This window comes from Neovison vison, chromosome 1, assembly GCF_020171115.1.
Source record: "Neovison vison isolate M4711 chromosome 1, ASM_NN_V1, whole genome shotgun sequence".
Classification (NCBI taxonomy): Eukaryota; Metazoa; Chordata; class Mammalia; order Carnivora; family Mustelidae; genus Neogale; species Neogale vison.
The window spans coordinates 83,782,417-83,809,639 of record NC_058091.1 but is presented as its reverse complement, the minus strand read 5'-3'; the positions used below and the strand labels follow the sequence as shown (position 1 = coordinate 83,809,639).

The 27,223-nt window shown below is 45.1% G+C and overlaps 1 protein-coding gene across 1 annotated transcript in view; it reads right to left on the bottom strand.

The window, feature by feature from the left end:
- The window catches only part of C1H6orf89 (chromosome 1 C6orf89 homolog), a 37,237-nt gene extending 28,028 nt beyond the window's left edge, over window positions 1–9,209 (bottom strand). Inside the window, exon 1 of the mRNA XM_044250272.1 lies at window positions 9,113–9,209. Coding sequence (XP_044106207.1) covers window positions 9,113–9,114 — 2 coding nt within the window. The 5' untranslated portion in view covers window positions 9,115–9,209. The remainder of the gene's footprint in view (window positions 1–9,112) is intronic.
- Window positions 9,210–27,223: the final 18,014 nt, after the last annotated feature.

The window sequence follows — 27,223 nt, the reverse complement described above, 5'->3', positions numbered from 1 at the left end:
GTCTCTCTTTGCTTTCAGTTTTGCCAAAAGGTAAGAGAGATTAATCCCATTTCTCAAATATTGAAACTAAGCTCAGAAAGGTTCCATAACTTGCTGGGATGTGAAGTCAAGTGTGCCTGACATCAGGGTTGATGCTTTTAACCTTTATGCATGCTGCCTCCCTTACCAAGTATTTTCCTACTCCGAGCTGGCAGTACAGAAACCACAATACCGTGTCCCTCAATTATCACAACTGAGTGGTAGAGAACTGGAAAAGTGAGAAATTACAATGATTCCTGGAAAAATAACGCAGTAACTTATAATAATATTTTTTACATCGTGATTTTGTGACTAGTGATTCCAGAGAGAATTTTTCTGTTGAAATTAACAGACATTCTAAGCAAGCAAGGATAATGTTCAAACAAACCATAATTAATTACCCAACAATATCCAGTCAAAATCCATTAAAATTTAGTAAAGGGCCAGAAAAGAGAGCAGTGAGAAACCGAGAAAAAAATCCCAATAAAAAATCTGAAAGTGTTGGAAGGTGGAGCACATATAGGTAGCCCTCAGGCAGCAGAGAACATCACATTATTGTGCCTTTAGGAGAACTCTGAAAGGAACAAAAGCGCAAGTGAGGAGAACTAACTACCATCATTTCTGATGACAATTTCACAACCTTCCATAAACCTCTGCTTACTTTTAATACACATAAACATCTCACCAAACCCAGAGTATGTAATGTAAAAACAACAGGGTTTTCTTTGTAATTCAAGTATACAATGATATTACAATACTGAATATATTTTTGCCAACTGTACATCCTTCTTCCTTGAGATTCTGACACATTTCCCAAGTTATGGATGGATTATTACTAATAATTTCATAAAGTTTCTAAAAGCATATGGGGATCTTCATAATAAGCCCTCCTTTTGGCTCTGGTTAGACCAGTCATCCTCACCTGGGGGTGATTCAGGACAGGGGACATTTGGAAAGTCTGGAGACATTTTTTATGGTCACACTGGAGGGGTACTGGCATCTAGCAAATATGTTAATTAAACATACACAAAAAATGCCCCTTTGGGTTGGGATTTCATACTAACAAAGCAGCTCCTTGCTGTGATCTGAAAGTCACAAGGACTTGTATTAAAAAATAATAATAAAAAATCTTGTCCTCTTAAAAAAAAAATCAAACACAGAGTCATAGCTATGTATCAAACATGAGGGGACTGACTGAAATCAGCTGAGCCTTGATGGCAATTCCTTTACCTCCAGAAGGAAAGAGAGATCCAACTCTGGCAGGAATGAGCTTTGCCACAGAGGGAAGTTCCAAAGAGTGAGCTTGACTCCTAACAGTGGCTTAGACCTGCAAGGGCACAGGCAGGGTCACCAGCAGAATTATGAAAATCAAGGTTATCATGCACCACCCTGGACCAGAAGGAACTTCTAGAACATCTGGGAGTGGGATCCAGGTGCAGAAGTATTCAAACTCTTCCCTGTTGATTAAAGACACACGCCCAATTAGGAGACACTGCTTTAGCCAGCAGTTCTCCACTGGGGAAGAGTTTGTTCCCCAGGGGACATGTGGCAATGTCTGGAGACATTTTATTTTTTATTTTATTTTATTTTTTTTAAAGATTTTATTTATTTATTTGACAGACAGAGATCACAAGTAGGCAGAGAAGCAGGCAGAGAGAGAGGAGGAAGCAGGCTCCCCGCTGAGCAGAGAGCCCGATGCGGGGCTTGATCCCAGGACCCTGGGATCATGACCTGAGCCAAAGGCAGACGCTTAACTGACTGAGCCACCCAGGCGCCCCGTACTCTGACCTCTTAACCTGTTTTCTACTTTAAATATTTTTGTTGATAAGTTCTGTTAGGGTCATTCTGTCAGCTGTGCCTCTGTCTTTTTCCTAGACTGAGACCCAGAAGGAATTGTGGAGAACATCTCAGCAGAGTTGTCAGTGGCTTCCTTCTCTTCCTGAGATGCTCCTTCAGAAGCAAACAGCCTCCTGGCTTACTTCTCCCCTCACCTCCACCCCGGCCTCCCTTGAAAGGAGAATTTCTTAACCTCAGCACTCTTAACAGTTTAAGTGGGACAGTTCTTTGTTATAGGGGGCTGTCCTTGTAGGATGTTTAGTTTTTACCCACTAGATGCTAATGGTGCCTTTCCAGTTTTGACAATCTAAAATGTCTCCAGGGGCACCTGGGTGGCTCAGTGGGTTAAAGCCTCTGCCTTCGGACCCAGGATCCCCGGACCCTGGGATCAAGCCCCACACAGGGGTCCCAGCAGGAAGCCTGCTTCTTCCTCTCCCTCTACATCTCCTCCCCGCCACCCCCTGCTTGTGCTCTCTCTCACTCTCAAATAAATAAAGAAAATCTTTCAAAAAAAGAAAAAAAAAAAAAGAGGTCAGACCTAATGTCAACTTCTGCTTTGTCCTGTCTAATACAGAATTCCTTTAGAGTTCTAAATATGTCCCAAACACTGATTTGACTTCACCTTGGAGGGTCTCGGTTTACCAAACTAAACAGCTGTGCCAGTTAGGCAACTCTGAGATGCATCTGGCAACTCTGAGATGCATCTAGCATCTCTGATGTATCTAGCTAAAACATGAAAGGGAAAATGCTGTATTTCAAAAACAAAGTTTCAAAAGCCCATCTAAATATGTCCCAGGGGCGCCTGGGTGGCTCAGCCGTTAAGTGTCTGCCTTCAGCTCAGATCATGATCCCAGGACCCCAGGATTGAGCCCTGCATCGGGCTCCCTGCTCAGCGGAAAGCCTGCTTCTCCCTCTCCCATTCACTCCCCTTGGTGTGTTTCCTCTCTCACTGTATCTCTCTCTGTCAAATAAACAAATAAGTAAATAAATAAATAAATATGTCATAATCTTCAATAGTGGGAACAATATCCCGAGCAATACTAAAATTTTCTTTTTTCAGTACCAGGTTCTTTAGTGCTAGCTATGCAGTATGATACAACCATTCCTTAGTGTTACAAACAAATTCCATTCTATTTTATCCAGGGATTCCTATTAACTGAAGAAGTTCTACTAAAATGAAAAAAATGCGGCCTTCGGTATAATAAAAACCACTAAAAAAACTCCATCATATTTATTTATTTTTTTAAATGTATTTTTTAAAAAGAGTTTATTTATTTATTTGACAGACAGAGATCACAATAGGCAGAGACGCAGGCAGAGAGTGAGAGGGAAGCAGGCTCCCCGCTAAGCAGAGAGCCCCTTGCGGGGCTGGATCCCAGGACCCCGAGATCATGACCTGAGCCGAAGGCAGAGGCTTAACCCACTGAGCCACCCAGGCACCCACAAATACAATATTTGATGAATATTAAAACAATGGGATTTAAAAGAGCAGGAATTAAAAATGTAAAAAGTGCTCAAAATGTACAACTGACGGAATAGTTTTTTGCAGTTGCCTTTTTTCTTAAGATTTTATTTATTTAAGAGAGAGAGACACAGCGAGAGAGGGAACACAAGCAGTGGGAGTGGGAGAGGGAGAAGCAGGCTTCCCGCTGAGCAGGGAGCCCAATGCCAGGCTCTATACGGGATTCCCTGGGATCACCACCTGAGCTGAAGGCAGCTGCTGAACAACTGAGCCACCCAAGCACACCTACTTTTTTGCAGTTTTATCATCACTTGACTAAGTCCTATTTCTGGACACCTCTGTCCAGTGAAACTTGGTGAGTCTGACACTTTCTTTGCTCACTGAAAATATGTCTCTTCCACTTTTCCCACCTGCTTATTTTTGCAAAATTGTAAGCCTCCAGAAAAACGGAAATACTAAAATAAACACTTGTATATCCTTCCCTTAGACTGACTGTTAACATTTGGCCAAATCTGCTTTATCTGTCTCCTCTCTGCTTTTGTCAGAATCATTTAAAAGTTAGTTGCAACTCATCATGAAATCACTTCTAAATGTTTCAGCATGCGTCTCCTCAGAACAAGGACACTGCTCTACTTAATCATAAGCAAAATTATCATACCTACTAAAATAACTCTCTAAGATTATCTAATATCCACACCATAATCAAATTTCTGTTAAAAAAAAAAGGCTATATAGTTTTTTAGAAAACCAAGATCCAATCAACAGTCATAAATCACAACTAGCGGTCATGACTCTTTGGTCTATTTAATCTAGAACAGATCTTGGCCTTTTTTTTTTTTTTTTTTGTCCTTTATGATAGGAATATATTTGAAGCAGTAACCCCCATCCCATTTTAAAACTTATTTTTACCTGGTCCTATCCTCACCTTCTCTAGTTTCTATCATTAAAACAACAAACCCTTCCTCTCTAGAATTCCAGTGCTCATGTTCTCCCTCCCTTTTGAGCCAAATTCCTTTAAAAAAAGGGGGGGGGAGAGCATCACTTCACCTTTTTTTCTCAGATCTCCATTTGTTTACTAACCTCTTGAAATTTTATTTCTTCCCTGCTCACACCAATAATGCTCTCACTCAGGCCACCAATGGCTCTCTACATGCCAAGTCCAAAGGTTTTGGATGTTTTCTCAACTATCACTTTATCTGACCTCTCTGCAGAACCTGCTGCTATCTATTTTCTCTCTCAAGTGCTCTCAAACCTTGGCATACTTCTCTTTTCTCAGAGACTATACCCCTGAATGTGGCATTTATCACAGCTGTCCTTGATCTTCTCATACCCGTCTATGGCTTTAACTGCCATCTATTAGTGATTCCAAATCTCTTCGCCAGTCTACAACTTTCCAGAACTCCAGACCCATCCATCTACCTACCTACCAGACACTATGGCCGAAATTTCCTACTGTCTCTTATATGTAATGTGTCCATAACTATTTTCCTCCCTGCAACGCATTTCTCCTACTATATTGCTTTGCAATTAACAGAAACACCAGTTCTCCAGATTTAAAACCTCTCTTCCACCTTCCTCATCACCACCAATGAACCAATCGCTAAATCCTCAATTCCACCCCCTGTATAGTTGCCTTCATCATCTTCCCTTTAGCTCTACATTAATGGCAGTTAAGGCCCTCAATATCTCTCCTATGGACCATTACAAAGATATACTTTATTGCTACACTTCCAGTCCTCTTTCTCCTCTCCAATCCATCCTCTACTCTCTCCACAAATTATTTTTCTGAAACACAAATTAGTTCATGTTACTCATCTATTTAAAGCAGCTTCCTTGGGGCACCTAGGTGGCTCAGTGGGTTTAAAGCCTCTGCCTTCTGCTCAGGTCATGATCCCAGGGTCCTGGGATCGAGCCCTACACCAGGCTCTCTGCTGGGCAGGGAGCCTGCTTCCCCGCCTCTCTCTCTCTGCCTGCCTCTCTGCCTACTTGTGATCTCTGTCTGTCAAATAAACAAATAAAATCTTTAAAATAAGTAAACAGGGGTGCCTGGGTAGCTCAGTGGGTTAAGCCTCTGCCTTCAGCTCAGATCATGATCCCAGGGTCCTGGGATCGAGCCCCGCATTGGGCTCTCTGCTCTGCGGGGAGCCTGCTTCCTCCTCTCTCTCTCTGCCTGCCTCTCTGCCTACTTGTGATCTCTGTCAGAGAAATAAAGAAAAAAAATCTTTAAAAAAAATAAATAAAATAAAATAAGTAAACAAATAAAGCAACTTCTTTGAGGGGGGGTTCCTGGGTGGCACAGTTGGTTAAGTGTCCGACTGTTGATTTTGGCTTAGGTCATTTCCTCAGGGTTGTGAGATCAAGATCAAAACCCAAGGCCTAGCATGGAGGCTGCTTAAGATTCTCTCTACCCCTCTCAAATACACAAACAAAATAAAGCAACTTTCTTGAATCCCCATGACCTGCTATGCAACAGTGTAGACAGTGGGTTAAGAAGGCAAATGGAGTTGGGAAAAGATGGATAATTACTTGATCTTCCATCTACTGTGTAGCCATAGCATTTTATAAAATAAATCTTAATCTATGTATTTATATAGATATATATTTATAAAATAAATCTTAATCTAAGCCTCAGAGTTTTCATTATTTTATAAAATGTTGTTTAGGGATCATAAGATGATGAATGTAAAACATGTGTCCCAATACCCAAATTTAATACTTAGTAATTGTCATAAGATGAAACGCAAATTACTTAGCATTGGCCCTTTATGACCTGGTCAACTGCTTACCTGTTCAGTCTCATTTCCCATTCCTTCTTCACATGCTTCACTGCCATACCATTTCACATCTTTTTGCTTTTGCACAAGTAATTTCCTCTGCTACAAAGTCTAGCTCCCATTAATTCCTAATGAGTGAACTCCTTATTCCTGCCTTGATTTTTGTCCTTTGAACCTTAAACACACTCAATCACTCTATATTATACCTATTTCCATGTCTCCTCACACTACATTGTTTTTGTTGAAAAGAAAATCTCAGGGGCACCTGGGTAGCTCAAGTTGGTTAAGTGTCTGCCTTCAGCTCAGGTCAAGAACTCAGGATCCTAGGATCAAGTCCCACATGGGGGGGGTGCCATGCTCAGCAGGGTGTCTGCTTCTCCCTCTCCTTCTGCTCCTCCCCTTGCTCATGCTTTTTCTTTCCCAAATAAATAAAATCTTTAAAAAAAAAAAAAAGGGAGAGGATGAAAATCACAGGCCCAAAATGGTGTCCCTTAGGTAAAGTCAGTAAACCAAAACTTAACACCTAATCTAACTGCAGTTTCAAACCCCCCAGAACTTTAACCAGCCAACATGGAATTTCTGGTCAGTGCTAGAAAATTTACTGATAAAACTCTTCCCATTTCCCATAGGTGAATGACCTTGCCAAAAAAAAAGTCTATTCTACTCTACCTTTATTTTTTAAAGATTATTTATTTATATTTCAGATCTTTTTATTTTTACTTATTTATTTATTTTTAAAGATTTTATTTATTTATTTGACACACAAAGATCACAAGTAGGCAGAGAGGCAGACAGAGAAAGAGGAGGAAGTAAGCTTCCCACTGAGCAGAGAGCCCGATGTGGGGCTCGATCCCAGGGGGATCATGACCCGAGCTAAAGGCAGAGGCTTTAACCCACTAAGCCAACCAGGCATCCCTAGATTTTATTTTTTATTTAACAGAGCACGAACACAAGCACGGGGAATCTGGAGAGGGAGAAGCAGGCTCCCCGATAAGCAGGAAGCCCGATTTCGGGGCTTGATCCCAGGACCCCAGGATCATGACCTAAGCAGAAGGTAGACGCTTAACGGACTGAGCCATTCAGGCCCGCCCCCTATTTATTTTGAGAGAGAGAGGGAGGGAGGGAGAGAGCGAGCGTGCATGCGTGCGTTGGCGGGGGAGGGGGAGGAGTGGGAGAATCTCAAGCAGACTCCCTACTGAGTGCAGAACCCAACACAGGGATAGATCTCACAACCCTGAGATCATGACCTGAACCAAAATCAAGAGCTGAATGCATAACCAGCTGAGACCCCCAGGTGCTCCCTCAATGTTTGAAAACCTTTCCTAGGGGTGCCTGGGTGGTTCAGTGGGTTAAAACCTCTGCCTTTGGCTGGGGTCATGATCCCAGGGTCCTGGGAACGAGTCCCACATCGGGCTCTCTGCTCAGCGGGAGCCTGCTTCCCCTCCTTCTCGCTGCCTGCTTCTCTGCCTACTCAATAAAAGCTTGTTGAACGAAAAAAAAAAAAAGCTTGTTGAACGGGATCAGTGCAGAACCTTATGCCAGGGGGAGCAGGGGCCCTGTCTGTCAAATAAATAAATAAATAATCTTTTAAAAAATAAATAAAAACCTTTCCTTTTCTGTACCCCTTAGGAGCTCCTCTCTACTTGCTAGATGGGATGCTGCCTGATTAATGAATTAATAAAGCCAATTATACCTTTAAATTTGTTCATTTGAATATTTGTTATTTAACACTTGAAAGCAAGAATAATGGAGAAACAGAAGAAACTAAAAACACACATGAAATTCACCTCAGGGACATGAAAACTGATCAATGTCTACTAAGCAAATTTATAGAAAGGACCTAAAGTGATCATTCTTTTCCCAAACTAATTGATCTAATACTTGATTCATTTTACCTTTTATTCTTATTATTCTTAAAAATACATCAACCTAAGAAGGATTTAGATGAGATTAGGAACCTCCCATTTAGACAATCTGTGGTGTTGTGGGGCAGCTGTAGAGGACTAGGAATTCAAAGTGGGTCTTGAAAGTTGTTTTGGTCCAAAGCAGAAAGACCTAAGAGGGCAAACAGGGTTACTCTTTGGTATGCAAGTTGGACTTTGTGAACTTCAGTCAAAACTTCAATGTAGCAAAAGTTGTATTTCCATTGTTCTTTAGAAAAAAAAGTGTGATAAACTCAAATACACACGTTTATTAAGGGAGAAGATTCCACCATGGGAACCAAATGAGCACCCTGAAGAAGTCAGAATAGTAAGTATTCGGGAGTAGTTTCTATTATAAAGTGTACACTTTATATGTACACATGTGTATGTATGTGTATATGTATATGTGTATACATATATGTATACACACATGTATATGTATATGTACAGTGTAAAATGTACACTTTAAATGTACTCGCGAATACCAAGACTGTGCAGGCTCTTAAACATGAAAAGGTGTGCCAACAGGGTTAACGGTCTTAAAACACTACGGAACACGATTTTTGTACTAAAAGGTGATTACAAACAGCTCATCGGGTCAATAAACCAAATCATACAACTTTCAGAAACCCTAGATGCTACTGTTATCACATACCAAGTCCACACTTAAAGAAAATTCCTTAACAACTATTAGAAAAAGATGTTCGGGGTTGGGGGGGACTACTCCCAATATACACAAAAAAATCAGAAGTCCGTCAAAAGGGCAGTGAAATCTAGACTTCAAGGCGCCAATCGTGTTTTGGACACCAAAGTGACGCCTGCCAAACAGGTTCAAGCAGAGTCGACCTCACTTTGCTCAGCCTCTCGGAGCCAAAGAAAGAAAAGGTCTTAAAGGAGTCAACCTCGACTTGGAGGGCGGGGCGGGCCGGTGGTATGAGGGGAAAGTTGCCGGGGGTGCAGGCAGTCTGCGAAACACCTGAGGCTCAAGAAATGGGCTTGCACAGGGGCAAGGGGCTGCGCGAGGATGTCACAGACGGGCCCGGCGGTGAGGCAGTCATTGCGCGGCCTCCCCCCTCCCGGCCTCGGGCCCAGTCACTCACATGCGGGGCCCGCGCCCTCTCGGGCTCCTCCTGCCTCGGGGACAGCAGCCACCCGGCGAGGAGGGTAAGCCGACAACTTCCTGCTTCCGGGCACGCAACCCGGAAGCAACTCCCGCGCCACCGGCGACGCCGCGGACCCTAGGGTAGCTCCTTCTTCACGCCCCGCGCTTCCGTCAGAAACAGAACCCGTGACGTTGCCGAGCGCGCGCGCGAACTCCCGCGATATCTGGAGGGCACTGGCCCCTGCTCCCCCTGGCGTAAGGTTCTTGCCGTGGGGGTTCTTTTCATTGCCTGCCAGGGTCTGTCCTCTAGCTGCGCTCAACCAGGGCTTCGTAGCTGCGCTGATCCCGTTCAGCAAGATTTTATTGAGGCCCCTACTACGTGCGGAGCAGCGTGTTAGGCATTAAGGGAGGGTTAGGTAATTGGGGTGGGGGGCAAGTCCTTAAAGCCTCCCGGTGCTCTTCGTCTAAAACAAAGACAAACGCTGTGGCTTCCAACTTTACCGGGATAGCAGATCAAATGTCATTGTGATGCGTTTGCGTTGCAGTTTCACCCGCTGCCTAACTCCCGGGGGCGGGGCAGGCGGCCTTGACAGTTCCGGTGGAAAACTTTTAGAGGCAAAATTTCTCCCTTCGCACGGGTAGGAGAAGTCTCTAAAGAGTCGGACGCAACCTCCATTAAAGACGACCTCCTCCACAGCTCTACGCCACAGGAAGGAAATGCTCCCTATAGCCTTGCGGTAGTCGTCAAATCACCCTCCTCCATCTTGATAGTGTACTATTCTTTAATAAAATGCTTTGTGCTTGGTACATTCCTAGGGTCCTGATTCGAGAGCGGATCCTCATACAGATCTTTGGAGGGGAATCCAAGAACCGAGACTTCCATTGACACAATACCAGCTTCCATCGGTAACTCCAGCACAAGGTAAGATGTGGGCTTACCCCGATGGGGCTAGAGGACCCATGTCTGATTTACTTTCTCGGATGTCAGTTCTCACTCACTTTGCAATTTGCTTACTACTGTCTGCATTTCTTCCTTTCCTGCACCTCTTCTGCCATCACTCACTGTGTGACCCTCAAAACCCGAGAACATGCTGTCCCACCTGCTAGTTTCGTCCATCCTCATACTCGTTCAGCCTCCTGGATGATCCATCTAACCAGGAGTTCTACTATTTCTGTTGCCTCATATCAGACCTCCTCACGTGCCCCCCACCCCCTTTCTGGAAAGATGGTTTCAATCAATCAGCCTCTAAAACTTAAATCCCAGGTGGGTGCATGATTATCACGGTATCGTGTGGGAGTTTATTTCCAATAAGGCAAGGGCAAATCTTTGTACCTACTCAAACTCAAGTTAATACTTCTGAGAGGGGCCTGGGATGAAATCCGTAAGTGGAACTACATAGATGTTGAGGGCCAGGGCATATATCCTGGCATTCGGGGAGAGGAACCATAAAATATACCAGTGCCCTCCCTCATGGGCACATCAATTGCGAGGAGGCAGGTAAAGAAACGAGAGGCTATAGTAATATTAATTAAGGCAGTGGGCCTCTCCTAGGGAGACACCCTCAGGGTTGCTCTTCAAAGCAGTGAGGAAAGGGGCACCTGGGTGGCTCAGTGGGTTAAAGCCTCAGTGGGTTAAAGCCAGGGTCCTGGGATCGAGCCCCGCTTCGGGCTCTCTGCTTAGTGGGGAGCCTGCTTCCCCCTCGCTCTCTCTGCCTGTCTCTCTGCCTACTTGTGATCTCTCTCTCTTTGTCAAATAAATAAATAAAATCTTTAAAAAAAAAAAAAAAGCACAGAGGAAGGCCATTTCCCTTCCAGATACACAACATTCCAATGGGGACATTCTTGGAATATTGTGTCCACATCTTCTTCTTTGCTATCCCCTTACAGATGGGAAACTGGGAAACTGGCTGTCAGATGTACCTGGAATGCTTCCTTGCTAACTGGAATGTTTGACCCCCAAACTTTAAAGAGGAAACCGTTCATCTTTTCTGCATACAGCATGGCCCCAATATAAACTAAGAGATGGGGCAACGGGGCCCCCCAATAGGACAATGGATTATAACACCATCTTACTAGGTGGCTCAGTCAGTAAGCAGGTCATGATTCCAGGGTCCTGGGATGGAGCTCCACATCAGGCTCCCTGCTCAGCGGGGAGTCTGCTTCTCCTTTTCCCTCTGGCCTTCTCCCCTGCTAATGCTCTCTCTCTTGCTCTCTTAAGAAAAAATCTTTTAACACCATCTTACAGCTAGACCTCTTTTGTAGAGACTAAGGACAGAGGGCTCAGATCCTTTAGATCTAAGACTTCATGTTCCTTAAACAAACCCTAGGCTTTTCAAAACCTGCAATATTGAGCTGTCCTCTTTAGTTCTCCTCACAGACCCAAGCCGTAAGCCCCCTCCCCACCATCAGAGGAGGCTTCCCAAAGCCCCACTGCCCCACCAAACCCTACCATAGCCCAAAAACAATGATCCAGTATCCCCATATCTGGGACCACCAACCCCCTCAGGTCCTTATAAGCCCCTTCCAATTCTGTGTCCCCTCCAGGAAATGGCTGGTCCAACTGGAACCACCATGTGGGTGCAAACTCCATTCTCTATGAGTGATCTCCACCAAGTCCAAAAGGACTTGGGAGATTTTTCTGTGGACCCTGACACTTACATATCAGTTTGGCACTAATTTTTGATCTGTCCTGAAGGACACAGTGGTCATACTCAATCAGACTCTCTCCAAGGCAGACTGAGATGGAACTGTGGAGCCTGCCACCCAATTTGGGGATAAACTTCACAGTTCTGCCAGATACCATGGCAGTGCCAGTCACAGATCCTCACCGGAACTATGAGACTCTACAAGGACAATGGTCCCAAGACCATCTTACAATCTATCTAACAAATGGAATGAAAAGATGCCAATCAAAGCCAATTAATTATAATAAGCTGGCTCTCATAAACCAGGGAAAGGAAGAAAACACTGCAGCCTTTATGGAAAGACTAAGAGAGACTAACTAAACAAACCAACCTTGACCCCAGTTCTTATAGTTCTTAATGGCCGACTCATCACTCAGACCACCCCCAATGTAAGGAGAAAACTCCAGAAGTTATCCCTAAGGCGAGACACCCCAAGCTCTGAACTCCTTAAGGTGATCAATTTGGTGTTCTATAGCTGGGACCAGGAGGGAAAAAAAGGGAAAAGAAAAACAAAAGGATCAGAGACAGGCTCAATTCCTGGTGGCCTTGCAACAGCAGTCATCACCTTAGGGTCACCCCCCTCAAAAGGGAGACACCAAAAGGAGCCTGCTACCATTGCAAAAAGGGACACTGGAGAGATGAATGTCCTTAAGTCCATAACATGGCCTGTTCTTAATGTCCTCAAATGGGACATTAGAGGAGAGACTGCCCCTCTAGTGGGAGAACCAGAGGTTCAGAATCCCTTCTGTCACCACCATCCCCACTAGCTGTCACTCTGAGGAGCCCTAGGGCACCAACAGGCTCCCCAACTCACTGTTTCCATCACTTCAATGGGGCTCAGGTGACCCTTGATGTGGCAAGTAGGACAATTAATTTTCTTTTGGACACGGGAGCCACTTACTCTATCTTAACGTCTTCTATGTATAAGCTTTCCTTCAACTCCTGTCTGGTCATGGGAGTGAATGGCCAACTCACCAAGCTAAAATTCATCTGTTCTTGGGACAGGGCTCTATTCAGCTAGTGCCTTCGAGAGGCTCTATGGGAAAAACAGATCCTACCAAAGCCACACCACTGAAACCCAACCTCCCCACTCCAACCAGAAGATGAGGTCCTAATTAAATCCTGGAAAGATGGATCTCCTGGATCCCAACTAACTCCTTTATGGAAGGGACCCTCTACTGTTCTTTTATTCAGCCCTACCCTATATCAGTCATCAAGGTCCCAGAAACTGCCAATTGGATCCATCTCTCCGAGTCAAGCCTGCTTTGACCTCTAACAAAGAGGATGACCCCGATGCCTCTGAACATACTCTTCAAAAAGGGGCCATCTCAGATAAGTCCTAAAATCCTCTATTCTGTTATATCCAATACCTTAGTGTGGTCAGAGTTCCTCCAGGGGACTTCTAAGACTATACCCTTAAAGAAATCCATGGGTACCTCTTTGACCACACTCACTTCTTCTGCCTGATAATTCTCACACTGCCCTGGACCACACAAGAATGCAACTTTCTAACCCCTTAGACCCATCACTTACACTGTTCAGTGCTATCTCAACATCACCAATTCCTCTTGCTGGATATGTGTGGGACCCCCACTTAGCCACTATAACTCCTGTACCTGCTTCATTGTGGGCCACCAACAAGAGCCCCACTAGTTCCACCTATACCTGTCTTTGGACACAAACATGGACCTTGTAGCCCCCTGCAAGTGCAAGAAACTGTCGGGGACCGCCTCCGGCCGGGAAAGTCCCCACCATTACAAGATGGCGCTTGGCTCACTGCCAGCAAAATATGCTGCAAGTAAACAACGAACTTTCTGGTGAAGCTTGCCTAAAGGAGGACATAGTCATTGGCTGTTTCAAATTTAATCAGCATAGTAACAGGACTCTCATTGGCTCTCCCCATTGTTTGGCCCCTTATTGGTCACCCTGACACATATGAGCTAAGAAAGTTGTCGAAATAAAGAGACAAAGCATTAACACCATGCCAGGCTGGTTGTCGTTCTTGCGGGCCGAGGGCGACAAATGGTGCCGAAACCCGGGAGTTGTTAATGAGTAAGTAAACCTTGCAAGGAGAAAAACCGCAGGTAAGCGGGGAAGGAACCACAATTAAAGTGGTGGGAATCTTGTACAAGACCGCAATAAGAAACGGGCGGCCATAGAGCCGGGATTTTCTTCCGCGGTAAAGCGGGGAGTAAAGGTCGACTGAAGTATATGCGCGTAAAAAGTCAATGTGTTGGTTAGTGTCTTTAACGTCTGCGTCTGTTGTCTTTGTGTTCATAATGGCATCTGAAGTATCTAAAGAGTGGTCTTCTTGTGCCTCAGAGGGGGGTAGTTTTAGTGAAGAGGAAGAAGAAATGTCAGGGGAAGAGTTAGACCGTAAAATGCACTCCAAGTTTGAACAGTTGAAACTGTCGACTCCAGCAACGCCTAGTGCCCCTCCGCCGTATAATCCTATGGCGTGCCAAGGAGCTTGTAGCTGCTGCACCACATGCGGTAGTGGCAGGGTTTCGAGCTGGAGAGATCATGACCTGACCTCTGCCTTTCCGGTTTTAGAGGACCAAAACAACCAGCGGTATCATCAGCCTCTTGATTTTAAACTAGTTAAGCAATTAAAGGAAGCAGTCATGCAGTATGGCCCTCAGGCAGCCTTTACAGTATCTTTGTTGGAGACCATAGCGGGAATGAACTTAGTCCCTGAAGACTGGGGTAATCTAGCCCGCGCAACCTTGTCAGGAGGACAATATCTAGTATGGAAAACAGCCTGGCAAGAATACTCACAGGACACTGCCCGCCGTAATGCAGCGGCTGGAAATCCTCAGTGGGACCTAGAAATGTTAATGGGAATGGGACCGTACATGGGAAAGCAGGCCCAAATACAATACAACCCTGCAGTGTATCTGCAAATAGCCGCGGCGGCCACTAAAGCATGGAAAACCATTCAAGGCAGTGGGGATTTACAGGGTCAGCTGTCTAAGGTAATACAAGGACCAAATGAGGCATATGCTGATTTTGTAGCGAGGCTGATGCAAACAGCTGGTCAAATATTTGGGGAGGTAGAGGCAGCCATGCCATTGATAAAACAGCTGGCTTATGAGCAAGCTAATAAGTGATGTAAAAAAGCCATCAGACCTTGGAAAAGCAAAGACTTGAGTACATATATTAAAGTTTGCAGGGATATCAATGACAGTGTTATTCAAGGGCAGGTTATGGCTGCAGCTATCACTCAAGGTTTACAAGGATTACAGGGAGCTCAACAATATAAACATAGGGGTACTCCTGGAGTTTGTTATTACTGCAAGGAGCCAGGACACCTTAAGCGTGAGTGCCCAGAGATAAAGGTGTCTTATCAAGAGCCTAAAAAACCAGGTATCTGCCCAAGATGTGGGAGAGGTGCCCACTGGGCAAATGAATGTTGCTCAATAAGGGATATACGAGGAAACTCTCTGCTTCTAAGAGGGTCAAAAAACGGGAAGGGGGGCCCCACACCCCAGGGCCCTCAAATGTATGGGGTGCTCCAACAGGTGGCTCGCTCGCATTATCTGCCGACGAGCCAAGGCGAGCCACAACAGGGAGTGCAGGATTGGACATCCGTGCCACCACCAGACTCATATTGACTCCAGAGATGGGGACCCAGGTAGTCGAATCAGATTTTAAGGGTTCATTACCTGAGGACACCGTGGGCCTCTTGCTAGGACGGAGCTCCACGGCTTTATCAGGACTCATTGTTCACCCCGGAGTTATAGATGCTGATTATAAAGGAACGGTGAAAATCCTGGTATCTTCCCCACGTGGAATTACAGCTATTAGTCCAGGTGATAAGATAGCTCAAATCCTAGTATTGCCTAGTTGTCACAAGCTTTTTGGAAGCCATGAGGTTACGCGGGAACAAAAGGGGCTCGGTTCATCTGGAGCTCCTCTAGCATGCATCACGCTAGGCATGGAAAATAGACCCCTTTACTCTCTTTGGATAAGAGGCAAGAAATTCATAGGCTTATTGGACACTGGAGCGGATCGCAGTATCATCAATGAAGCTGATTGGCCTAAGGATTGGCCTGTGCAAAAGACTGATCAAACACTTCGAGGATTAGGGATTGCTCATAGCCCCATGTGCAGTGCAGCTACACTGCCATGGAAGGATGATGAAGGCCACCATGGACTTGTGCAGCCATATGTCCTTAAAATTCCCATTTCATTGTGGGGACGGAATGTTTTGGCCCAAATGAACCTGAAGTTGACTACAGAATTATTCTATAGTGAGGAAGCTCAAGCCTTAGTGACTAAGTCTGGTTATCCTGGAACGGGAGGCCTAGGGAAACAGCTGCAGGGCACTCCTGAACCTATTCCCTTGACTAATTACTTCTCTCAAAGAATAGGTGGGCCGGGGCTGGGTTTTTCTTAGGGGCCACTGAACCTCTAAAAATTCAATGGAAAAACAGTAAACCCGTGTGGGTTTCTCAGTGGCCCCTGCCTAAAGAAAAATGTGAAGCTGCCCACACGTTGGTAAAAGAGCAACTTGCCGCCGGGCATATTCGGCCCTCCACATCACCATGGAATACGCCTATTTTTGTGATTAAAAAGAAGTCCGGGAAGTGGCGATTGTTACATGACTTACGAGCTGTTAATGAAAGGATGGTGGCCATGGGAGCAGTACAGCTGGGGCTGCCTTTAGTCTCAGCCCTGCCCTCTGGTTGGCCCTCTGTGGTAATTGATGTTAAAGATTGTTTCTTTTCCATCCCATTGCACCCCGAGGACACCCAATGTTTTGCTTTCACAGTACCTACCATTAATCTTTCTAGTCCGGATCAACGCTATGAATGGGTGGTATTGCCTCAGGGCATGGCCAACAGCCCTACAATGTGCCAATTATATGTAGATCAAGCCCTGAAGGAGGTGAGAACACAATTTCCCCCACTCATTGTGTATCATTATATGGATGATATTTTGCTGTGCCATAAAGAAGAACAGTATATTGAGAAGGCCCTTTCCTTTCTTTTCAAACATTTTGAGAGATTCGGATTAATTACAATAAAAATTGCTATCTTTCCCAGTGCTGGAATCTCACGGCCTTCAAGCTGGCTGTGATTATGCGTATCCCTACCCATGTTCCTATCCCAGTTTTCATTCCAGAGGACAAGTCACCGGTGGTGCTATCCAGAAAGAGGAGAGACTTTGGTATCACAGCCGCCGTTGTGACAGCATTGGCTATATCTACAGCAGCTGCCACGGCAGCAGCAGTCTCGCTTGCTGCAACTAGACCCACTGCGGAAGCTGTAAACACCCTTGCAACAGGAACGGCAGCAGCCCTTCAAACACAGACTCAGATCAATGCACATCTGCAAGCAGGAATCCTAATAGTCAACCAGAGAGTGGATTTGGTTCAAGAACAAGTGGACATATTGGGGGCCCTATTGGGACTGGGATGTATAGCACCCTTTCCGGCAATTTGTGTAACCCCCATAGCCTATACTAATATGAGTGACTTACAGAATGTCTCCCGACAGCTCTCCCAGTATTTGCAGGGTGCTTGGTCTGACAATTTTCAAAATTTCACGTGAGTATGCGTGTGCAACCAGCTTCCCTCCCAGAGCTATTTCAAACATTCAGCAATATGTTCCAGTTTACCAAACAATGGGCTGGCACAATTGGTCTTCTTGTCCTCCTTCTTATTGGCATTCTGCTTCTATTCAGAAAAGTTTGCCAATGGAGAACACAGCAGCGAGAGCAGAGCTGAGCTATAGTACAAGCCCTATGTCAATAGAGGCTGGGACATCTCCCCAGATATGGCTAAGCATGCTAGATCGGTAGTCAAAGACGGGTAAGATCAGTAGAGAAACATACCAACCTAAGACAGGACAAAGATCATCGATATCTTGTGTCTGATGACGGATAAGGATGTTTTCTGCTACTGACGACCTAAGACAGGCACGATCTCTGCCATAAAACAAAAAAGGGGGAGATGTCGGGGACCGCCTCTGGCCGGGAAAGTCCCCGCCATTACAAGATGGCGCTTGGCTCACTGCCAGCAAAATATGCTGCAAGTAAACAACGAACTTTCTGGTGAAGCTTGCCTAAAGGAGGACATAGTCATTGGCTGTTTCAAATTTAATCAGCATAGTAACAGGACTCTCATTGGCTCTCCCCATTGTTTGGCCCCTTATTGGTCACCCTGACACATATAAGCTAAAAAAGTTGTCGAAATAAAGAGACAAAGCATTAACACCATGCCAGGCTGGTTATCGTTCTTGCGGGCCGAGGGCGACAAGAAACCTCCAAAGAAAGGTCACAGAACATAGCAGAAAAATCCTAAATGCTCAGAGGCCCCTCCCAATACCTGCTGTTGTGGGACTGCTGCATACTCAATGCAAACTTTTTAATATGACCTTCCCAATCTATGTTAGTGCTAGCTCATCATCTGGGACTCCAGTAGGTTCTATTCCCTTTTCTCAGTGCCTTGCATTTCAGCCTAACTTCAGCAGGGAAAGTGGGAAAGTGTTTCTGATCACTACTTTAACACTGTTAAAATACCCCACTTTTAACCTCCCCCCAAAATTCACCATCAAGCCCCCCATTGGGTCCACCATGTCTCAATAATGTCAGGGCCATCTATCAGCCCAAATAATCTCCTTCTTCAACACAACCTACCAACAGCCCTATCTCCCACTGGAAAAACTCCTAGAACATATTCTGGAATCCTCACTGAAGCCACCTCTTTTCTGAACAGCCCATCATAACTGTACAACATCTAGTCATTACCCCTTGCCTGCCTTCATATTGGCTTCGGTCCCCTTTAGGGCCACTGCTGGACATTGGAGAACTCCCTCCGAGGAAGTCCCTTTATTTTCTTTCTTCCCCCTCCCCTCTGAAAGATTTATTTATTTGAGTTGAGGAGGGGAGGAGGAACAGAGGGAGAGAGAATCCCAAGCAGACTCAGCGGAGCATGGAGCCAGTGCAGGGCTCTATCTCACAACCCTGAGATCACTACCTGAGCCAAAACCAAGAGTATGACACTCAACCAACTGCACCTCCCAGGCGCCCTATTTCCTATCCTAACCAAGGCTTACCTGCATCCTCAGAAGGGACTCTGTGTAACTCAGACATACCTAGCCCTTCCAAATGGATGTAAGGGCACTTGTTCTTTTACCTGGTTAGCTCCAGATGTAACCCTCATAGGAAGTACTCAAAGAGTTTCCCACTCTATTGTAACTGAAACATCCATATCCAAAGCAGGAAGTCCTTACACTCCTCTTACTAGGGACCCTCCTGGAAACAGCCGCGGGATCGGCCACAGGGATCACTAGGACTGTCCTTTCTTCCCAATTCTCTCAAGAATTAGGCAAATCCAGGGCGCCTGGGTGGCTCAATAGGTTAAAGCCTCTGCCTTCAGCTCAGGTCATGATCCTAGGGTCCTGGGATTGAGCCCTGCATCAGACTCTTTCTGCTCAGCAGGGAGCTTGCTTCCCTTCCTCTCTCTCTTTGCCCACCTCTGTGCCTACTTGTGATCTCTGTCAAATAAATAAATAAATAAAATCTTTAAAAAAAGAGAATTAGGCAAATCCATTCAAAAAGTATGCAAGTCTTGGCAACCTTAGACCACCAACTCAGGGATAGTCCTCCAAAATCAAAGAACATTAAATATCCTTGCTTCTGCCCAAGGGGGTATATGTGCATTAGCTTAAGAATAATGTTTTTATGTCAAACAATGGGATTGTTCAAGAAGTATTAAAAGACTTCCCATCTCCTATCAGGTACATCCACCGCCTCCTTTCTTTTGATCTTAGGTCATGGATATTTCCCTTCTTCACAGGACCTCTCCTTTGCATGATCCTTCTTTTGTTTTTTGGACTGTGTCTTCTTCACCTTTTAACGCAGCTCATCTCCTTTCATGTTAGACAGGTCCAACTTCAGCTCTTACTGCAACAAGGGTATCAGCCCCTATCAAGTGAACATCAAAACTACCATAGCCCCTGGACCAGAGTAGTCAAGCCTTCTAAGACCAAGACACAAGCCCCCACTCCGCCGTAATCTCATACCACTGCCTGATGCCCCAGAGAGCAAAGATTAGGACTCTAATGAAAACATTGCCGTGTTCTGAAGGAAGCAGCTACAGAAGATTGAGTTCAGCCCTCAACTCAAAAGATTTCAGGACCTCATCTTTGAAGGGGGAATGGCAGAGTAGGCTATTACATACGAGCTGGAGGCAAGGGCAGCAATAAATGGGTTATATTTAGAGACCTGAGGGCAAACATCTTGGTTTTGTGGTTTCCAACTTTCCAGGACTACAAGACCAAGAGGAGCAGGTGCAGAGCTTGTGCTCTGCTGTTCAACTTCTGCCCCAGGGTAACCCTAGAATTTATTATATTACGTTTGCATTCAGAATTACCCCCCCCCCCAAGGGAAGACAGCGAAGACCAGTCCAGCAGGAACCTTGTAGGGCAAAAGTTCTCCCTCCCCACCGGTAGGAGGAGTCTCCATTAAAGACTACCTTGTTCACACTCATGACCCCGCTTATTTAAAAGGGAAAAAAACTGGTAGCCTCAGGGTAGTTGCCAACCCCAGACTTGCCCACTCCATTCTGAGTGTACTGTCCTTTAATAAACCGCTTTGTGCTTACTACCTTTCTTCTCATTGTCTTTATTCCACACTGCGGATCCTCATGTATTAAATCTCTTGTGGGGAATCCAAGAAGAGGGCCTTCCATTGACACAGGGCAAGCTTCCAGCGGTAACAATTACAAAAAGATGTTTCGAAGAGGGGCGGGGAATCTACTCCCAATATACAAGAAAAATCAGAAGTCCGTCAAAAGGGCAGTGAAATCTAGACTTCGAGGCGCCAATCGTGTTTTGGACACCAACGTGACGCCTGCCAAACAGGTTCAAGCAGAGTTGACCTCACTTTGCTCAGCCTCTCAGAGCCAAAGAAAGAAAAGAGATCTTAAGGGAGTCCACTTCGGCTTGGGGAGGGGGCGGGTGGTATGAGGGGAAAGTTGCCGGGGGTGCAGGCAGTCTGCGAAACACCTGAGGCTCAAGAAATGGGCTTGCACAGGGGCAAGGGGCTGCGCGAGGATGTCACAGACGGGCCCGGTGGTGAGGCTGTCACAGCGCGGCCTCCCCATTCCCGGCCTCGGGCCCCAGTCACTCACATGCGGGGCCCGCACCCGTCTCGGGCTCCCCCCGTCTCGGGGACAGCAGCCACCGGGCGAGCAGGATAAGCGGACAATTCCTGCTTCCGGGCACGTAACCCGGAAGCAACTCCCGCGCCACCGCGAGGCCGCGCGCCCTCGGGAAGCTCCTTCTTCACGCCCCGCGCTTCCGTCAGAAACAGAACCCGTGACGTTGCCGAGCGCGCGCGCGAACTCCCGCGATATCTGGAGGGCACTGGCCCCTGCTCCCCCTGGCGTAAGGTTCTTGCCGTGCGGGTTTTTTTCATTGCATGCCAAGGTCTGTCCTCTGGCTGCGCTCAACCAGGGCTTTGCAGCTGCGCTGATCCCGTTCAGCAAGATTTTATTGAGGCCCCTACTACGTGCGGAGCAGCGTGTTAGGCATTAAGGGGCGGGAGTGGGAGGGTTAGGTAATGGGGAGCAAGTCTCCGGGAGCTCTTCGTTTAAAACAAAGACAAGCAATCACTCAAATTAACACACATTCAGTCCACTCCTGAATATTTATTGATGCTTACTCTGCCAGACATTACCAAGCCCTTTGTATTCGTGAAACCAATTCAACTACTCTATCATATAAATAGTTTCTGTACGGGCCAAGGTCCGGCCACCCCAGGATGGGGGAATTTAGCATTATGATTATTTTGAACCTAAAGCAATTAGAATCCAGCACTTTTAGGAAAAGCTCTCCACTTTCCCCATCAACTGCCTGCCTGTAGCAAGAAGAGAGCTATTAACACAGATTCCTCTTTACCTGAGAAATTTACAGGACAACTTTTGTTTTTCAAACAACTCCTCTCACCTTCCTACTAATAGAAGGGGGCCTTTCTCTTCTTTGTATCCCCAGATCCTTGCTCCTCTCCTTAGCTGAGTTTGTCTCCTATAAGCCTCATGTTGGCTGTCTTTGGAGTGTGTGTGTGTGTGTGTGTGCCTGCGCGCGCCCTGCATATATGAAACTAAATTTTATTTTCCTCTGTTAATTATGTTGCAGATCAATTTGATTCTTTGTCCAGCTAGAAGAACCTTGAAGTGCAAAGTAAATTCTTCCTTCCTGATGCCCAACAACATTTATCTCATACCAACCAAGCTGAGGTTTATGGAAAGGTTAATTTGCTCAAGATTACACAAAGGGTGTTGTGGTCACAATTTGAACCCAGGTTCCTTATTTTGCCCTGTCTTTAGTGCCAAGATCCTAAATGCTTTCTTTTAGAGAGCTGCAATCAAAATGCTACTGAGTCCAGACCGTAAGGACCTATTTAACCAGAGACTTCCATTGAGGCTAAACAACCACCTTGTTTAACCCTTAAACTGTCCCTGCTCCCCTTCCCCCAGGGACGGACTTAAAAACAAGTCCCAGAAACCAGCTCCAGGTAACAAAGCCCAAATACAAGGATGAGTCAGGCCAGGTGGAGACAACCGATCAGTGGGGAGATGCATACTGTCTCCCTAGTTACCAAGGAGTATGGGCCCCGCCTTTTGGGCGCCAATTCTGACCAAGGTGATAGGCTGATTCAAATGTCTACTAGGGTAAATTGTAATTCAGTTGGTCACCTAGCATCTCTGTGGGGTTTCCTGTGTGTGTTACAATCTCATTGGCCACCTGTGCGTGGCCAGGCCTGACCGCATGGCCTTTGCCCTTTAAAAGCTAGTCTGTGAAACAGAGAAGGGTCGCCCCTCTCTGTAAGAGGCGCAGCCCTGGCCGGTCAGTATGATTCTTGATGCTTGGTGCGAAATAAAGCTTTGCTTAACCTTCGCTTTACATCAGTCTTGCTCCTTTAATCACGGACTCATTTTGGGGGACATAACAAGACTAATAAAGCTAACTATAAAGGCAATGTGATACTGATGCAGGGATAGGGAAACTAATTAAGTAGAACAGAGAGACCAAAATGAGAACCACGCATCAATAGACACATGCTTTATGACAGAGAGGTACAACAGAGGAATGAGGAAAGGATAATGCTTTCAATAAATAGTTCTGATAAATAAATAAATAGCTTTTGGTCAGTTGTATATCCATATAGGAAATAATGAAACGTGACTCCAGTCTCACACCACACACCAACATAAGTTCTATGAGCATTATATCTTTACATGAGAAAAGCAAAACAAGAAAACTTTTGAGCAGCTCTGTCCAATACCATGGCCATAAAAGTGACTACTGAGTACTTAAATGTGGCTAGTCAGAATTGAGATGTTCTGTAAGAGATAAGACACAGTGGACCACATTAAATTTACAAAACCCACCTCTGATCACTAAAAGACACAATTGAGAGAACAAAAAAGATAACCTATAGAATGAAAGAAACCAAGAAAGAGCTTGCGTCCAGGATACATAAAGAGCTACCAATAAGAAAAAAGACAACTGGACAGCCAAATAGAAGAATGAGCAGAAGATCTGAACACAAAAAAATAATACCACAAAAGAGGACACCTAAATGGCAAATACACGTGTAAAAAAAAAAAGTGTTCGACTTCACTAATCATTAGTTGTTAGGGAAATGACTATGAGATCTTATACGTGCTCCAAAATTGCTTCAATGGAAATTACTAGCAACACTGGGTGTTGATGAGGAAGTGGAGCAAAGCAAATCACATGCTGCTGGTAGGGATGTAAATTGCTATAGCCATTTAGGAAAACAGTCTGGTTAACTGTTAATTACAATATACATATAACTTATGGCCCAGCAATTCTACTATGAATATGCTCCAAAAAATTCTCATACAGTGCACCAAGATATATACAAAAATATTCATAGCAGCACCGTTTGTCATAGACACAATCTGGAAATATTCCAAATGCCCATTAAGAATAGAATGTATAGGGGGCGCCTGGGTGGCTCAGTGGGTTAAGCCGCTGCCTTCAGCTCAGGGCATGATCTCAGGGTCCTGGGATCGAGGCCCGCATCGGGCTCTCTGCTCAGCAGGGAGCCTGCTTCCTCCTCTCTCTGCCTGCCTCTCTGCCTGCTTGTGATCTCTCTCTGTCAAATAAATAAATAAAATCTTTAAAAAAAAAAAAAAGAATAGAATGTATAGGGGCGCGTAAGTAGCTCAGTCAGTTGAGTATCCGATTCTTGATCTCAGCTCAGGTCTTGATCTCAGGGTCATGAGTTCAAGCCCTGCACTGGGCTCCATGCTGGGCATGGAGCCTACTTAAAAAAAATAATAATAATAAAATAAAAGGAATGAAATGTGTAAGGCATGTAGGATATTCGTGCAACAGAATACTACACAGCCACTGCATACAACATGGTAATAGCTTGCAAAAATGATAAGCAAAAGTAGACAGACACACAAAAAATACTTCATGACTTCATTTATGTAAATTTCAAAAACAGAGAAAAATAATCTAGGGACTTAGAAAGTGGTTACCTTCATCGGGGAAGGGGTACTGATTGGGAGGGGGAGCTTCTCTGGAGTTGGAAACATTTCTTGATTTAGTGGTGGGTTTACTTCATAATAATTAATTGAACTGTTACACACAGGATCTGTCCACTTTTCTGAATGTATTCAGAATTTAAATTTTTACTTAAAATACTCTGGGGTGTCTCAAATAACAGGTGCTTAAGCATCTGTCCTCACAGCTCAGGTCATGATCTCAGGGTCCTACGATGGAGCCCCACATCAGGCTCCTTGCTCAGCAGAGAGTCTGTTGCTCCCTCTCCCTCTGCTCCTTCCCACCGCTCAAGCTCTCTCCTTCTCTGAAATAAATAAAATCTTTCTTTTTTTTTTTTAAGATTTTATTTATTTATTTGACAGAGAGAAAGATCACAAGCAGGAAGAGAGGCAGGCAGAGAAAGAGGGGAAGCAGATTCCCCGCTGAGCAGAGAGCCCGATGTGAGGCTCAATCCCAGGACCCTGAGATCATGACCTGAGCCAAAGGTAGCGGCTTAACCCACTGAGCCACCCAGGCGCCCCAATAAAATCTTTCTTTAAAGATTTTATTTTTATATTTGACAGAGAGAGACACAGCGAGAGAGGGAACACAAGTAGGAGAGTGGTAGAGGGAGAAGTCTCCCCGCAGAGCGGCGAGCCCGACGTGGGGCTCAATCCCAGACCCTAGGATCATGACCTGAGCCAAAAGAAGACGATTAATGACTGAGCCACCCAGGCACCCCATCAAATAAATGAAATCTTAAAAATATTCTGGGAGCCCACTGGCTCAAGAAAGCCCATTTTTTGCTGGCCCCTCCTGCCAGTCTCCATACCACAGCCTGAGTGACAACTTTCAATGTACAAAATCTGATTTTGCCACTTCACATGTCCCTATTGCCTCAGAATCAAGTTCTCAGATCCTCTATGATTCCCTCACACTCAGCTCCAGGATGGCCCAAGAAAAACTCTCTGACTTCCCAAGCTCTTTATAAAGTTTCAGATCTACAAAGAGAACTCTCCTGGCTTCTGGCCAGCTCTACCATTTTCCAGATCTCGGCTCAGTTTATCACTCTCAGAAAAATCTCTGACCATGCAAAGCCAGCTCTGGAACAACCAGAGGTCAGGAAGTACCATGTGCTTCTTTATTATAACTCTCATTCCACTCCCTTGTAGCTGTATTTGTCTCTCGTAGAATGTGAGTTCCTTTGGGGCCACACAATATCTGTGACTCGTCGTTATTTTCCTCAGTGCATAGTGGCTGTAGGTGCTCCAGGAAAAGATTTAGGGAGAAAGTGATCTTGGAAGTGGCTTGAAGGATTCAGACATTGGAGGCTGAGAATGGAAATTTCAGGCATTAAGACATGGGAGTAAGAAGATTCAGAGGAGGGAGGACAAGAGCACATCTGGAGAACCTAGAATGTTAATCTGAGTGAGGCCAAGGCTACTTACAGAAGAAGAAACAATGTTTAAAGATCAGCTTGGCATAGCCAGAAAGAACTTGATGCTAAGACTTTGATCTGTGGGTGGTGGGGAGCCACTGAAGGTTTTTGAGCAGGGTTGTGACATGACCAGAGTTCTATTATGGCCATATAAATCTGAAAGGTGGCACAGGATTAAAAAACAAGATGGGAGAAAGTCTACTAAGAGACAGGAAGGGGAGAGAGGTTTCATGAAGGACTTGGGACAAAGGCACGGGTGAGGATTGGTAAGCTTTGCAAGGAAAGGAATGGCCTGAGCAAAGGCCTTGAAGTGGGAATGCCCCTGGCACATTTAAGACATGGATGAAATAAGGGACGCCTAGGTGGTATAGTTGGTTAAGACATGGATGAAATGGTAGGAAATCAGGCTGGGGAAGCCATTGAGGGGCCAGTGACCAAGGGCCTTCAAATCCAGGCCAAGCGATTTGGGACTTTATTTTAATAGGCATAGGGAAGTCATTTAACATTTTGTGGCAAAGAAGTGACATACTATAACTTGGGAGGAAAGCTTTGGCTGCTGCTGTGTGTGCTTAGGATGGGTTACGGGGGAAAAGCCAAAAGGCAGGGAACCCTACAAGGGGGCTTCTAAAATAATCCTGATGTTAAAGGTCTGAAACATCAGTGGGAATAGGAAGGAAGGGATATACTTTGGGTTATCTTGGGAAAAAAGAATTGACAGGTCTTGATGATGTATCCTTTATAGGAAGGAGAAAGAGGATGATCTTCAGTTCTCTAGCCCAAAAAGTAATGTTTCTGTAGAAGTTTATAATTTTGTTTTTAATAAAGCACATTTCTTCAGAAGACACACTAAGATTAACAGACTAGATGAAGTACATATAAGCTACTCTGAGTAATTTCATATGGACTATTGGTTATAACTCAAAAAAGAAATCTTTGTCAGTTCTTCCCTGTAGTCATCCAATGTTCTCTTGGGGACAAAAAGGCCAACAAATACTGAGTCTTTTGAGGAAGGGCTTTGGAATGAGACAGCAAGACACTGATCTATTCTTGTGTATAATCCTAGTGCATTCTCGTTGTGCCCTAAGCCTTACAAAATATATAGTAAGAAACTACACAAGGCCCAGAGAAAGGGAACTCAAATAACAGAGGACAGAAGAGACTAATGATGATCACTTTTCTGTCCAGCTCAAGGGTCACAAAGAGGACATGAACACAAGACTGCAGAGGGTGTAAAATTTATTACACCATACATTACCCAGCACTTGTCAGTTTAAAATGTCACTTTCTGCCCATTATTCATTTGACAAACCTGAACACCTTATTCTTAGTACTCTGCGAGAAAGGGACAGAGATGGAGGGGGCCCGGCTTGCTCACTGTCCAATTTGATCTTTACGACATTGTATATACCCTTATTCCTACCTGACAACTAAGGGAGCTAAGGTTGAACTGTGGTTAA